General features: G+C 39.4%; 1 protein-coding gene across 1 annotated transcript in view; it reads left to right on the top strand.

The window, feature by feature from the left end:
• b4galt2 (UDP-Gal:betaGlcNAc beta 1,4- galactosyltransferase, polypeptide 2) overlaps nt 1-15,758 on the top strand; it is a gene marked incomplete at both ends in the record, with an annotated part of 119,957 nt that overhangs the window by 86,340 nt on the left and 17,859 nt on the right. The window contains 2 exons of the mRNA XM_079173333.1: nt 3,600-3,787; nt 10,281-10,403. Coding sequence (XP_079029459.1) covers nt 3,600-3,787; nt 10,281-10,403 — 311 coding nt within the window. The remainder of the gene's footprint in view (nt 1-3,599; nt 3,788-10,280; nt 10,404-15,758) is intronic.

The raw sequence follows: 15,758 nt of genomic DNA on the forward strand, positions 1-15,758 counted from the left end.
AACGAAGCTAACGACTTCGAAAGATGTATTTTGTGAAACACACAAAGCTCTAGTGGTAATTTGGAAAACAGAGTGCCGCTCCAAACTACACATGTTAACTCTTTGTACATAATACATTATGTATCAAATTCAAGAAAATGACTTAACCTGCGTTACCTAAGTGGTAAAGGGTTCCTCAAATATTAAGCTTGGGGATCTGTAATACCCCCAAAAAAGCAAGGTGGGTATTTCATCAAAACAAAATGGTTATATGTTTATATATCTTTCAATCCCAACAGCAATAAATAAATGAATGTCCTGACAAAAGAAAAATCTGGTGTCTCTGGCTGTTGTGGGACTGTAATAGGCCCGTCCAATCATTTCAGTTGGGCTGCCTGCCTGAGTGCATTCTGCTCGTGCACTCATTGCTTGTCAGCGAAGTCTTCCACAAGCTGCTAGCTTGACAGCTGTGAGTACCAACAGTAGCCATGTTTGTTGTTTTCGTTCATTATGATATGTTTACGTGTTTGAGGGAGGCCTGAAGAGACTCGGCTACTTTCTCACTAGTTTAGTGACTAGTGAGGTAGCGCTGCTTGCCACTTTCATTGGGCTGGGTTTTTCTGTTGGATAATACTCACTTTTAAAGGTAATCATTTCAAATGTATGTGTCGACTACCAAATATCATTTACATAACGTTTTGACACTTTTAAAGCGATTTGAAAGAATGGGCTCAGAACAAGTTAACTTTTGGGTAGAGGGCAGACATTTAATCAGATAAAATCATATTTCTTTTTTTAATTTTTCAATAAAACCCACCAGTTTATTTGCAGGACCTATCTTGCGTTAGTTCCCAAGAACCTCTGAATATTACTTGTGTAAAATACCATTTTATTCTATTGATTTATTTCCCTTTTTGTCCGGATGTATCAGCTGCTGCTCTTAGTTTCTTGGATGACATTGGCCATATTCTGCTCATATGATGTTGTTCCAAACTGAACAGACTGTTGTTCGAAAACACACAGAGGACTATTTTAGCTGATATTTGGAGCCCAAGTGGATTTGTGACAATAGATTTTTCTGTCACCTGCAAAGGGGATTATGCTCTCAAATCTCAGGTATTAGTGGGGGATTATGCATTGTACTTAATTCACTGTCGGTCCGAACAGATAATGCACCAGTGTGGAAGCAGCAGATGCGTTAATCATCTTGGAAAATCTCTGGGCTGTCTAAAGTGGGTGGTTTTCCCTAATGGCCAAGGAATACGTGACTGCAGAAGATGTGTAACAGCAGTTAATTGTTCGGCTACATACTGTCGATACTGAGACATTCATCAAACGGGGTCTTTTTTATGATATGAGGAATGAAGCGTTGTGCTGGGTCCCAGTAACATCTCCATAAACATGTAATCTTGTTATGTGGGGCCCCTCACGACGTCTTTAGAGATTTTGCATGAGGACTTAACCAAACTACACGAGTCAGATTTGCATGGAAATCTTTATTACAGTCATGATGACTCAAAAAGCTCACGTTTCAGTGTAAATACAGCAGATTTCTTTGTAGCTCACTACTACTAATGTAACTGTTTATCAGGAAAAGTATCGTGCATATAATACAACAAATGAATGAATTCGATTTTTCCCAAGTTTTGCTTTCAAAACACCATAAAAACATATACCATCCAAAATACAAGATACAAAATAACTCCTAAAATAAAGAGAAACTTCAATAACTTTCACAATCAGACCTTAATGTCTGCACTTACATGTAGTTACTTTATCAACTACGGGATCATAAAATAGTTCTGTTATTTTTGCTATTTAATCTTCTTTTTTCTAACCCTGCTGAACATAATGTGTCAAATGTCCTCTGCAGACTTTATTTCATCAAATAACCTGAAGGAACTGGATTAAGACATTGCAGTCTTTGGCTTTACATATTAATCAGGATTTTCTGTCCTGTACTGTCGCAGGTATTATCCTGCTTTAATTGATAAATCATTTGGTAAATGTGAGAAAATAGTGAGAAATGCTGATAGCAATTATCCCAGAACACAAGGTGACGTATTCAGAGAGCTTCTTTTGTCCGACCAAACAAAATATTCAATTACCATCACATAAGACGGGGAGAATAATAAGCATTTCATCACATTTGAGGAACTGGAGCTAATGTGATTCATTCATCATCACAATAATTGGTGATTCATTTTGGCTACAATGCATATAAAGATTTTTACTTGCACTTGCAAGGATACTTGAGGCCATTTGTGCGAGATAAAATGGATGTACAGTAAGTGAATAAAAGGTTTGCTGAGGGGAAATGAGTCTTGATGACTCAGTCTGTTAATGCATGTACAAGGTACTGACCGTACAAAGGGTTTTACATTTATATCTCCCTCCTGGACAGCTCAACTCTGTCTCACTCTAGCCGCTTCCTGAGCTTCCTCGCTGTACTTGTCATAAAAAGAAGAATACATTCAGAGGGTATTCGAAGAGGACGGACTGTCGACGTGCATCCGAAATGTGTCTGCCAAAGAGTGTCGGGTTGCTCAGTAAGCTTCACTTCTTGCTCGCTGACCTCCCTGCAGCTTGACTAGGATTTCACAAAGCCAAGCTGTTGTGCGAGGGCTCTGCAGAAAGAGAAGTAAAAGTTGCCGATGAATTATTGAGTTTATAGCTGTCACATGCGTTAACCTCGGCTATCTTACGCTGCTGTGCTGCTCGGCGAGGATGCATTCATCTCAACCAAAGTGTTGAACCTGGTCCATGCGTAGACTGCGTTCACTGCAGCGGCATCCGGATCTTTTGGGGGTCAATACAAACATCAGTTCAGACTGCCTGTAGAGATAAATACAGCACAAATGCACTGCAGATGCTAAACACTGATGTGCAATAATGCTCTGAAACTGAAGGGGCACCTTAGAAGGTGACGACATGTCAAAGAAAAACCTGGGTCCTGTTATAATTCTGGCCATTCTGACTACAGGGAAAGTTTGGATTTTCGGACTCTGTTATAGAGATTTATCACTTTATCATTTAATATTCAGCATGAAGGGTGTTAAACTTCAGCCAGACAGAGTCTCACAAGAAGTGTTTGGTGCTTCAGGCAACTGGTCTGTTCTTGGGGTCAATAAACACATCAGTTCATGTTGGATTTATAGTGAAAAAACAGCTTTGATGTGAGCCCAAATGCATTTGGCTTGGTCTGACCCATATTGTCTTTTGTTTATGGTAGAAGTGCCTGTAGCGGTTAAGCTTCCGGTTGATGTTTCTATACAGTGTAATGAACACAGCATGTATTGTATGTTTTGGCAGTACTTCTCCCTCTCTTATTTAGTGCCTCATCAATGTCTCCCTAACTCTGGTATTAGTCTCCATTTAACCTTACAGAGTCGCAGTTTGAAAGTACAAGTTGTACGTTACAGAAACATTAATTGAACAAGTTATTGATATCGCACATGCTGAATTTGTGGTTCAGAAGACACGTTCCAATCTGTTAAACTCTTTTTTTAACACGGAGCCTTTCAAGCAGAGGACAAATGCTGATGAAGCTACATCATCTGCCCTCCTCATCTGTATGTAAACGATGACTTAATGGTCTCTCTTGTGGTGTGTTCTTGCAGTTGGGTGAGGAAACCTTCAACCGTGCCAAGCTGTTGAATGTTGGCTACACGGAGACTTTGAAGGACGCAGAGTACGACTGCTTCATCTTCAGCGACGTGGACCTGATCCCAATGGACGACCGCAACCTCTACCACTGCTACGACCAGCCGAGGCACTTCGCCATCGCCATGGACAAGTTTGGCTTCAGGTGAGCCGATGGTTTTCAACTTGGCGTGTGATTTTAGAGCCGGTGAGGGAGCATGGTACCCAACTTCTTAGCACAACTTTCTACTTGCATTTACCTTATTAGGTCTTGATGCTTAGGAACACTTCAGTTCAGCCTATTTAAATGTAAAGCATTTGCCAAAGTCTAATTTCAAAGTTTATTCGAGCTCATCTCAGTTCATTAGTGATCCCACTTAAAGGGACAGTTCGCCCCAAAATCTAAAAATACATATTTTTCCATCAAACATCTAGTGCTGTTTATCAATCTAGGTTATTTTGGTGTGAGCTGCCTAGTGTTGGAGATATCAGCAGACGTCTGCTTTGACCAGGGAGTTATGTGAACCGTGGATTGATTACACAGTTCAACCATCATAGTGTGAAAAAAAATGCAACGGCCTATATTCAGTAAAAAATGTTGTGTTCTGAAGATCGGCATTCGTGCTTTCCAGTCGCTGGTCTGTGAACAACCGTGTTGAAATCGGCAGGAGAAGAGCTAGTTAATGTTAGCAATGTTAACGGCAACAGCTGCTGAGAGCAGCCACACGGCTCTGGTATGGCGGCTTCATTCAGTTACACTGTGGGGCTTTCAAGCTCCATTCAGTAAATATTTGTATTCGACGAAAGTAAATTATAACGTTATCATGCTATGTTCATATGTAATCTTGTAAAATGAAGTTTTGGTGGGAAACTTGAATAAATTCAGTTTTTTGAAGGAGACGTTTCTAATATATAATAAAAGTACTTTTATACATAATAAAAGTACTGATGCAAAGATTTTTTATTAACAAAAATTCAATAGTTTATTCCCTAATTATTTTTAATTGTGTGTTTGTATGCAAATCATCACTATAGATGACTTAAACAAAGTAAAAGTACATAGTTTATTTATATATTTTACATCATTGACTATAGACTTATTAGAAATGGACTGAAGTGAGATGAAGCGAGTGAAAACGTATTTGATAAAACAGATGTTGACAAACTGCATAATTTGCAGTTAAAAATAGGTAATATATTGCAAAATGTTTAAAATCGTAATAATTTCGTGATTGTGACTTTGTTTTCGTGATAATATCGCATTGAGGAGCCTCTGGTGATTCCCACCCCGAGAGAGAAGACGGACATCTCTACGGCCGATACCTCTAAAACTAGTCAACTCAGACTCAAACTATCTAGATTCATAAATAGCACTAGAGGTAAGAGGAAAAATATGTATTATTGATTTTGGGGTGGGCTGTCCCTTCAATGGTAGGATAAATAAAGTCACACTTGCACATGCACACACACACACACACACACACACATACATTGAGAACAGCTTATAGACCTAAACAGGGAATTGTACCCAGAAGGTTGTTTTTGCAGGTGGGTTCTGCACCTGCCTGTCTGATAAAATAGCATTTCACACTTGTTATATATTAAACAAATAATTATGTGAAGAATTTTAATATGCCATTGGCTGCCTAACAAAACAATAGAGATGGCCTACAGCCTGTGTTCTGACAGACAATAGACTAAGCAGTATTTAATTTGACTAAATCTCATTATACTTTGAAATCCTTGTCTGAAGCCTAAATTAGCATGAAAATGCACCACAGTTCACTGCTGCCAATTTTAATTCGGTCATACTTCTGTAGTCCTAACAAGAGCACATGATACAAAGCGAAACTAACAAGTGTCGACTACAGCTTGTGCAGAGACACTTACTAACTATGACGACTGTGTCCAAATACTGGACCTGCATGACCAACCTGCTGCTGAGCGGTCTAATCCAGATACTGTTTCTTTAAAATGCATTATTTATGTGTTTTCTTAATTTTACATTAGTGAGGCGCTGACTTTGTTTGCAATGTGCCGTCATTAAAAACACACAGTACACATAGAATAAAAACATAGAAGGACTGCAACAGGGAACACTATTTGCTATATACCTGTAAGATGTGCTCTCTTGTATTATTTATGTAAATATATAAAAAATAATCATTTAGGTAATTCTTCAAGCTACAATGTTAAGCTAGATTTGCTGCTTTGACTTGTGATAGCAAACTGAATGTCTTGTTTCGATGTGCTCGCCATCATCTTAAACTGCGGTGAGCATTTTCACTGTTTTATGACACTGTATATACCAAACATGAATAATCAGCAGATTAATAGAAAATTAAACACAATCATTAGCTGCACACACAAAGTAAAAATAGTAAATATACGCATACTGTAGTCACTGATGAAAAATCTCAGCAGCAGATGAAACTTTTTGTATGTTAATATGTAGAAGGTCAAAAGCTCACTTTTGACTTTGCGTGCAGTCATGCCTGTTTCGGTGCTTTGATTTTGAAACTCCTTTATCACAAACAAGTCTCTAAGGACTGCACAGAGACGCCAAAACAAAACAAAACAGGACGCTGTGAAAAAGGTAAAAAACATTCTAGATCTAACTAATCAACAAACGGCCACTAAACAGAATGAGAGTGCTTATTTCAAGATCACAGGGCTCTTTAAAACTTTATGATGTAGGATAAACCACCATGACCCTAAGACCTCTGTGAGGGAGTAAAAGCCACCGAAGAAACCTGAAAAGAAACAAATAAGCACCAGTTGGAGACGTGCACCCCACCTCACGGACGGTGAAATTTGCAATGGATGGCAGGAATAACCATAAAAAAGGGATCTACCGTTTCCCTGCATCCTTACAGCCGGCACTGAATGGTAGCCTCCTGCTTTAGCTGTGTCTTTTTGCATAATGACACCACACCTACACTCAATTATCTAAGAGCAGCACAAGCATTGATTAATGCTCTTAACATGGCCAGCGAATGTGACCTATCCAATCCACAAACTGTCATTCCACAAGAGTTATCTGACTGAAAACCCTCAGGAGCCTCAGCAGTTCCCTGATATACTGCTCAATAAGCTAATGCTATCTGGCAAAAAATACAACACCAGGTGGTAAGCGGGGTTTGTAGCTAACATTTCCTATTAGCAATGAATCAGTAAATACTTTGGTTTGGTTTCTAATGAGGTTTCTTGTTTTGGTCACTAGAAAAAAGTGGATCAAAGTAAAGCCAGGTGTTTTGAGTGAGCGGAAGGTCACAGGATTGATTGAAGTTCTTTGTTGATGCAGAAATCAGATAAATGTAGAAAATTGGTTGCCGAAGTCAAAAATGGTCCGAGCATTCCAACTTTTTTGTCTGCCAGTTTTAGCATCGAGGAAGCTTCCAAATTAAAGGACAAAAAGTCAGCAAGCAATTAACACACGACGATCAAACGACATTTTTTGAGCTTAGCGTCATGAAGCTGATTTGGAGCGAGGAGTAAATGTTTTATTTCAGCATTTCAGGAAGACAACCTTAGCTGCTCCCAAATGTAAAAGCACTACATGTTGTTTGACAAATGGTGAAAACATTGTCACTGAAAGTCAGGTCACTTTAAGTGCTATTCCATTATCGTAGCACCTCGCATCACCTGACAGCTCTCTGAGCAGGAAGGGTCACCTTGAAGTCCACTTCACAGCGCTGCTCTTTAAAAAACATGTCACAAATTACACTCTCTCTCAAAGGACCTTATGCAGTGCATGAAACGATATTACCATTATATTGCAGGATTTTGTGGATGCTTTAGTACAGTACTTGTTACTCGGCTGAGCACAGTGTGAGTGTGCTGCGGCTCATGTGCACTCTTATAGAGAGCACATTTATGCTAGGCCATGACCTTCTCCCGGCAGCGTCAGCACACTATTCAGTGACTAACATTGATCGACATGCAATGTCAATTTTAAGAAAATGAATGACAGGCATGAAATAATAATAATTAGTAAAAGTTAACAATGCACCAGTTAAAGAGGAGAAATGCAATTATTTATAGTGCTGGAAACATCAACAAACAACCCCAAAACTGTTAACAGATTCTGATTCAGAGGCTAATTTCTGATTCTGAAAGTATTTGACATCCCACTTTTTAAACCAGTGAGAAGAGCACAAAAAATCCACAAATACCTACATTACATTTGTTGAGTGGAATAACCAAAACCTTTCGAAACTAAACAAAAAACTGTGCATTCAGGACCTCAGCACTCATAATTAATTAAATTCATTATTAAATGAATATAAAACAAACACAAATACAATGAAACAGATACAAAATACAACAATAAAAGTTACAGTATAGTGTAAGAAATGAATAATTATTTGAGTTAATAAAAGACAAACAGAAACATTTTCAGTTGCAGCTGACCTGCAGTTTTCTGGGAGATTGTTCCACACATGCTTGTCCATGTTTAGTTCTGACTCTGGGGACAGAAAGTAGTCGTGTCCCAGAAGAACTCAGAGGTCTGGATGGTTCAGAATGTCGCAGATGATCTAGTATGTCCATAAACCATTCAGGGTTTCATAAACCAGCAGAAGTGTTTTGAAATCAATTCTTTGACAGACAGGAGGCCGGTATAAAGACCTCAGAACTGGAGTGATGTGATCCACTTTCTTGGTCTTGGTGAGGACTCGAGCAGCAGCGCTCTGAATCAGCTGCAGCTGTCCAAACTAGTTTTTTAGGGAGACCTGTAAAGACAACCGGGTCTCACTCCCAACTCGTCAAACACAGGCGGTTGGTCAGTGATCCTCAGCATCTGATATCGACGCACTGCTCTTCAAACTCACTCTAATTCCCGGACCAAGCGTTGGTATTTGACTGGTTGGGAGTGAGAATTTGTTTTTACAGTCGTAGAGTCTATGAAAAATGCAAAAGGAAAGTTGTTATTGTACAGAATAAGAAGAATTGACATCATAACATTACTGTCAAATGTCCGTCATGCACAGTACACTGTATCTCAGTAGTGTTTGAGAGTTAGCATTTGATGATGAATATCCCACTTCTCTGAGGAAATAATCAGACAGATATGGAGTTTATGGAGTCCCGACTGTTGAAGATTTCATTTGTTTATCCTCTTTCTCAAGAGTTCTCAAGAAAAAGTTCTCAAGAAAAGAACTGCAGTTAAACTTCCAATCACTCTTTGTCTCTCTTTCTCCCTTCTTCTTCTCCTAAGCACAAACGCACACACACATGCACACACACACCTACACGCACACACACACATGCACACGCACACACACTGCTCACCATATTGTTGATGGGAGAATTTGTGCAGAAACATACGGTCTCATTACTTTCCTCTTGTCATCTTTCAACAGGGAGCTGTCATCTTTTTGACAACACATACTGTCCAGAATATACACCCATTTACACACACACACACACACACACACACACACACGTATCCGCCTCTGGTTAGACTCCAGGCGCCTGTCATGACACTCGCAGCTGACGTCCGTCCCACTCCACTGGTCTCAAGACTTTTGAGGAAAAAATAAAATGCCTCTCCGCCTCCTTTTGTCCACTGTGTACACACACACACACACACACACACACACACACACACACACACACACACACACACATATACGTATTGTATATACCCTCCTCCATCATTTCATTGTCTTGTTCTTTCAGACCCTCTGTCATATATTCTTAATATTTATCTTGTAGTTATTCTCTTCATCTCCTGATCTTTTCCTCATTCTCTTCTTTACTCTAATTTCATGAGTTATCCAACATGTTCATTGTAAATGGCCAACGCTGACTATTGGAAACTTCTAGTGTTCACTAGAAGCAGCTAGTTTGGCTGCTTATTAGCGCCACAAGCCGGCAGTACGCACAAATACTACGGCCCCTGTTTACACCCGGTCATTTCATGTGTCTTGAGTGGATTATATATGGATGTGGATTATCTACTTACTGTAGAAAGGCACCCATAAATTATCCACTTAAAAACGCATCCAAAACAAGACACATTAAATGATCTGCTTGCCTGAAACACTTCAAAATGTTATTCAAATGTAAATTATTCCATCTTTATGTATGCCACATATTCAAAAAAACCTGTGATGCTGCTGATGATTCACTAACAATTTCAGATTAACAAGCACTGAGAACATTCACAGGGACATCTCCCACTAACTTCAGTAAATTGAAAAGAAGGATCATTTTTATTATAATGAACTATAATCTGAGTGGGTAGCCATGTTAATTAGATGTCACGGGGCTTTTGCCTTACTGTATTAAAACATATAAAGGGACTTTTGTTTTTCCAACAACATGGATAGGCAACCCAAACTTCCTTCCTTGTTACATGTGTGTTAACTGTATGTTGCTCCATCTTCCATAAATTAGGAATGATAATACCTGCCTATACATGCTGTAAACAAATGGTTAACATGATGGTAGCCCACGTCTCAGCATGCTGCTGCATAGCAGAGAGTTGATGCTGACAAATCTTCCTGCTGTCAGAAGGATGTTGTTTGTTCAGGCAATTCTAATTTATTTTGTAGTAATATATTCATTCACTGGTTCCCTTATAACTTCTCGCCCCCTCTGACCTTTTTCCTTCCCTCATCTATCCCATCTCCTCCTTTTCTATGCTCCTGCAGGCTACCATACGCAGGCTACTTTGGAGGAGTTTCAGGCCTCAGTAAAAAACAGTTTCTGAAGATCAACGGCTTCCCCAACGAGTACTGGGGCTGGGGAGGGGAGGACGACGACATCTACAACAGGTAAACGTGGAAACACGCACTGTAGCATGAGCTGCTGGTTTTGCCCATGATTTCTACACCAATAACTTCTTTTTATTTTGCTTTTTTTACCCTTAAAGACCCACATAGACCTGCTCTTGTCTTTTTTAGAGGAGAAAGGGATCTTTAGGGAAAGATAGCAGGTCAACATTAAATGCTGCATAGAAGTGGTATACATCATCTGAGAGCTGGGAACCTGAAGATTAATTAGTTTGTCAAGATGTTCTAGTCATTAGTTATAAAATAAATTGTAAAAGGGCTAACAGCATTATTATGGAAGTGTATATGGCCATTCCAATGATCACTTATGCAGTAATGTTTTAGGTTAATAACATTTATTACAAACATATGGTGCTGGATTAAAGAAATATGACCACTTAAGAGCTGGTAAAGATATCAAAACTTTCACTAAAATACCACAGTAAGACACCAAGACCTTGAGGGACACCATAAAAGAATCCATGCTGGGATTTGGTATTTTAAAACATTCGACATTTGGAGATTTCTGCAAGAATTGCAATTTTCAGTGATTGGATGGCGAGCGCTTCTTTTGTTGAAACCGCTCAGAAACCCCAAGACTGTTGATTCGAGACTAGCGATTCCAATGTGCAGAAATATCATAATACACCATTTTTAGAAGAGGCGGAAATAACACATTTATATTGTCTGCAAAAAGACTGCTTGATTTTTGCCCAAAGCTGCATGGGATTAGCATTAAGTGAGCATGTCTGTAAAGGGGAGACTCGTGGGTACCATAGAATCCATTTTCATTTACATGTAGAGGAACCCTTTAGAAAATTGGAAGCCATGCCAGTTTTCCCTCGCCAAAAATGAAGCCAAACTTTTGTGCTTAATTCAGCCCCGTTCCCGACAAGCTAGCATGACAATCCATTCATTACGTCATCTAGATCCATACGATGCCAGCGTGTTTAATCTAGCTATAAGGCTGAGCCCGCTACAGTTTCGCTATAATGCCAGTAACGTTTTACTGTACTTGTTAAGATTTTGCAGTGAGAAACCTGTATTATACAATCTGTCAGGGTTATGTTTGGTCTGTTTGAAGTAAAATCCTGGTCAGACCTGTGAGTAAAATGTGGTGAAATCAAGTCCACTTAAAGCGACACTGAAGGTTTCCGTAGAGTGGATGATTTATTGTAATTATTCAGTGAAGGAGAATAATTAGCAAATACATAAACCTTTTCAGGCACTTCAGCCAGCTTTTAATGAATTGCTCAAATTCGCTCATAATATTGCTGTGGAAGTATGCTGAAATCAAATTTGGAAGAAGAATATCTGTTTGACAGGAAGACGGAAAGATGTTTTAGAACTGCTTAAATTTACCACTTACAGGACTATTAGTTTAATTTATAGTCTACTCAGACGGCTGTTTGGACTGAAAATTGTTGAATTGCCTGGTGAACTGATTACTAAGCAAATTATTCCTACAACAATGTCATTCATCTGTGCTTGGCGCTACAGAGATGAAAGAATCATGTTGGCTGAATACAATAAATACAAATTTTGCAGAGAAATGATGAAATTACCTTTGCACTGCCCCTTAATCACAGCTGACATTTTCCATATATTCCCCAAAAGCTGCTGTCACAACAGCAAACTGGAAAAGTCCGCTTCATATTACTGCACAAGTGAAATAACCATAAGCAAAAGATTTTGAAAATCGCCAGTTGAAATGTTGAATCGGGTTCGAAAGAAAATTAATTTTAAACACATAAACAGATACATTTGCATTCAGAGAATCGGACTCGAGCACGTTAATTATAAACACACACACAAACTCACACAGCAGGGAAGTTCTTCACAGACGAAATGCAATCTCCATCTTTATTGTCCCTATTCTTCACTGTCTGTTTTCTGTTTTTCTCTGTCTGTGTCCCGCTGTCACTCTCTCACTGTGAAGCTTATCTTTGTCCTTTCAGAGTAATAGCATTATAAGAAAACTGAAAATAGAGCATTTGAAAATTGGTGTTTTAGAGAATGGACTGTGTCAGTAGACACAGTATTCAGGAGATTACAGTTGTTTGTCAGCGTCTGACAAGATGTGATAAAAGAGATATATGTGCAATTCACTGAATGGTTGTCCAGATGATAGATAATGTTCTAACTTTTCTATTGGATGATAGCTGCAGTAAGTCATTAAATGCTGTAGATTTCCCTCAAGATCCTTTCTACACTCCGAACTTGAGCAATTTCAACTGATATGAAAAGTGGTGTGACTTGCGGGAATATAATTTTTTTTAAAAGTAATTCATTCAAAACACTTGCCTGAATGCAGAGGTTCCATACAATCAAAACGCTATGTTGAGATAGAAAGTGTAAACCTTTTCACTGAACATGTGAACAAGGCTAAATGTTCATACGTCTTTGTATAAGGTGCTGACCGTTAACAAAATGGCATTATGTATTTTGAGCACAGCTACAAAATCCCTGAATCAGAGAGCAACCGTTTCTCTGAAGCTTTTCCTTCCTCTGTGGTATTTTCTACTCAACGTGAGACTACATAGTGTTGAGCAGCGGACACTCTGGCTAAACGATGCAATTACAAAATAATGGCTAATTGGATTTTCTTTCATTTTCCAAGATTGTCTGGGGTCAGTTGCTTTAACGATGCCAGTGGGGCATTCTGGTAGTTTAGAGGTTTTAAAGGTGCCACCCATATAATCTCTACAGTACTGTACGTGTCCCCAGATTGAGTCCATCCAGTTCTCGCTCTCCTCTATTTTCTGTCAGCTCCTCACTAACACCAGAGGTTTTCAAATTGTGATAGATTCAGTGTGACTCGCCCTTTTTAAGGATATCATCATCTCTGATATCTATCAGGAATAAAACATCCTTAATTCCGCCTAGAAATCACAGAAAAAAGGACGTTCTACGTGACTCCAGAACTTGCACCGGAATTATTCAATTTTGGGGTTTTCTCGATAAATAGTGACATAACAGACCTTTTTGGAAATGAAATTCTTCCAGATTTGAGTTGGAGCCCACATTGTATCTCTCACAGGATGCCCACAGTGTGTCAGACTTTGAAAACCTCTTCTGTATACTGTCTAACAAAGAAAACAATGCAACCAAAACCAATATGTCACTTGGTGACATGCAGTGTGTTTGCTTCTTGTTTTCTTTTTTAAATAAAACCATTTAAATCCTATCAATACAGATTGACTGGTAGATGATTCGCTCTCATCGGCGATATTATACACTGCTTTTGATGGACTTGAACTTTGTATCGATAAATTACACCCTCTTTAGGCATCAACCATTCGACATAGAACTGCAGACTGAGCCAGGTGTACGCGTCCTGCCCAGCATGAAACATCAGGGGCCTGAAGTAAACACATATGTGGTGCACAAAGGTGAACATCCAGCGAGCTAAACATTCAGATATTGTTTTTCAGAAAAGACCAAACCTGTGTGAAAAACAACCCAGTAAATATTCAACATGCATTATCAAGCGGCCAGAAACGCGACTCCAAGTGGGACGTTGATGTTGTTCTGTGTCAGCAATATGATCAGTTTATTTGCCTCATAGTGGTCAAAAATGTCTAAGTGCACCTTTAATCGACACTGTAGCAGCGGATGTAAGTTTTTGCTGGCAGTACCATTTTAGTAAATAACATGTTGATCGGTTGAATACATCATTTTTATATGCTTCTGATAGAACCTAAACTTAAAACCTGAATTATCTTTATGTCTACGTACAACTTCAATAAATTGAACTATAGTAGCGCTGTCTTGTCTCAGAGATATGTTGACTACTGACTGTCATGTCTCTCAGTGCAAGAATAAAGTACAACAGAGAGTTGACCATAAACCTCACTCTTTGTTTTAAGCATTTATATATAATGTTTTGTATTGGTACGTCATTGGTACGTTGAGTTTAAAGAGGGCTGCACATTAAATAGAAGTAACAGAAACAGGATGGACTGGATACTAACAGCAGTGAGGTCATTCTCAGTTCTTTTCTTCTCTCCCTATCTTTCTCTCGTTGTTTACTACAAACTGAGACATTCAAAATCCCAAAGTCAATCTTATAATAAATTAATGGAAAAATCATTGGCAGAAGCATGCAAATAAAGCTGAGCATCAAGGTTTTGCCTTGCTTTTCTCTAAGGCTCCCCCCCCCCCCCCCCCCCCCCCCCCACACACACACACACACACACACACCCACCATCCACCTCCGCTTTTAAGGGCTGGCTTGTTTTTAAGCCTTCCACGGAGCAATCAGAAGGGAAATGCCCTTGAAAACACACTTGGACAAGCTTTTTGAAGAAGGCGGTGTGTGGACAGGGCTGTGTGTGGATGTAGCTGAGGCCATCAAAGCAAGCGGAACATTCTCCTATTCACTTTTCTCATGTAAAATCTTGTGATTGATTTTTGGGGGGATTTTTTGTCATTGCGAAGCCGGTCAGTCAGTCGGTGCACCGCTTTGGTTCAGACTGAAATATCTCAAGAACTATTTGATAGATTGACATGGAATCTGGTACAGATGTTCATGGTGCCCAGATGATGAATCCTACTGACGTTTGGTGATCCCCTGACTTTTCTTCTAGCGCCACTATGCAGGAGTTTTGAGTAAAATGTCTGAACAACCATTGCATCCTGGTCTCACTCCCAGGGCGTCATATACCGACGAAAAAAGGCACCCCAATGTAAACCCATCAGCACCATTAAAAGACACTGATTTTTACAAGGGCTGTCCGAGGCCAAGAAACTTCTTAGTTGACTAACGCTCTTACGATTTTGTCAACCAATCGATTAATTGACACAAATCACCACTTTAAATCACGTTGACTACATTTGGTACAGACATTCACGTCCCCCTCCAGATGAATCGTAATTATTTCGGCATCATATGACTTTTGATCTAGTGCTATCATCACGTCAAAATTAGATTTTGTCCAATGTGACATGTGATCTGATGCTGAAATCAGTCTCAGTTCTAACAGTCGAAGCCGTAGTAGCGTGCAGAGGAGAGGATGGAGTCTCCAGCTGAGTGAACTAACATGCTCGCCAGCACAGTCTCTCAGGACTCAGGAGTAAAACGAAAGAGGAGAAGCGGGTACCAGGATAGAGATGAAAGAACAGTGGTATATATCAGCCGTGAAATCTCTACCTTGTTTTTTGGTATTTCGTTAAAAGGTAGCAAAGTTCACGTGTTTGAACAGTGCGAGCCGGCGATGTGTCCATCAGCCTGCTGTCCAGTCAAAGTGTCTTTGTACGTGGCACTGAACCTCCATCTGCTTATTCTTTGAAAGCTGCTCTGGAAAAAAGGAGCAGCAACTAAATGACTGAATTGCTCTTGTACTCTCTACTTCAGCA

The sequence above is a fragment of the Pholis gunnellus genome (genome assembly GCF_910591455.1).
Source record: "Pholis gunnellus genome assembly, chromosome: 14".
NCBI classification, from domain to species: Eukaryota; Metazoa; Chordata; class Actinopteri; order Perciformes; family Pholidae; genus Pholis; species Pholis gunnellus.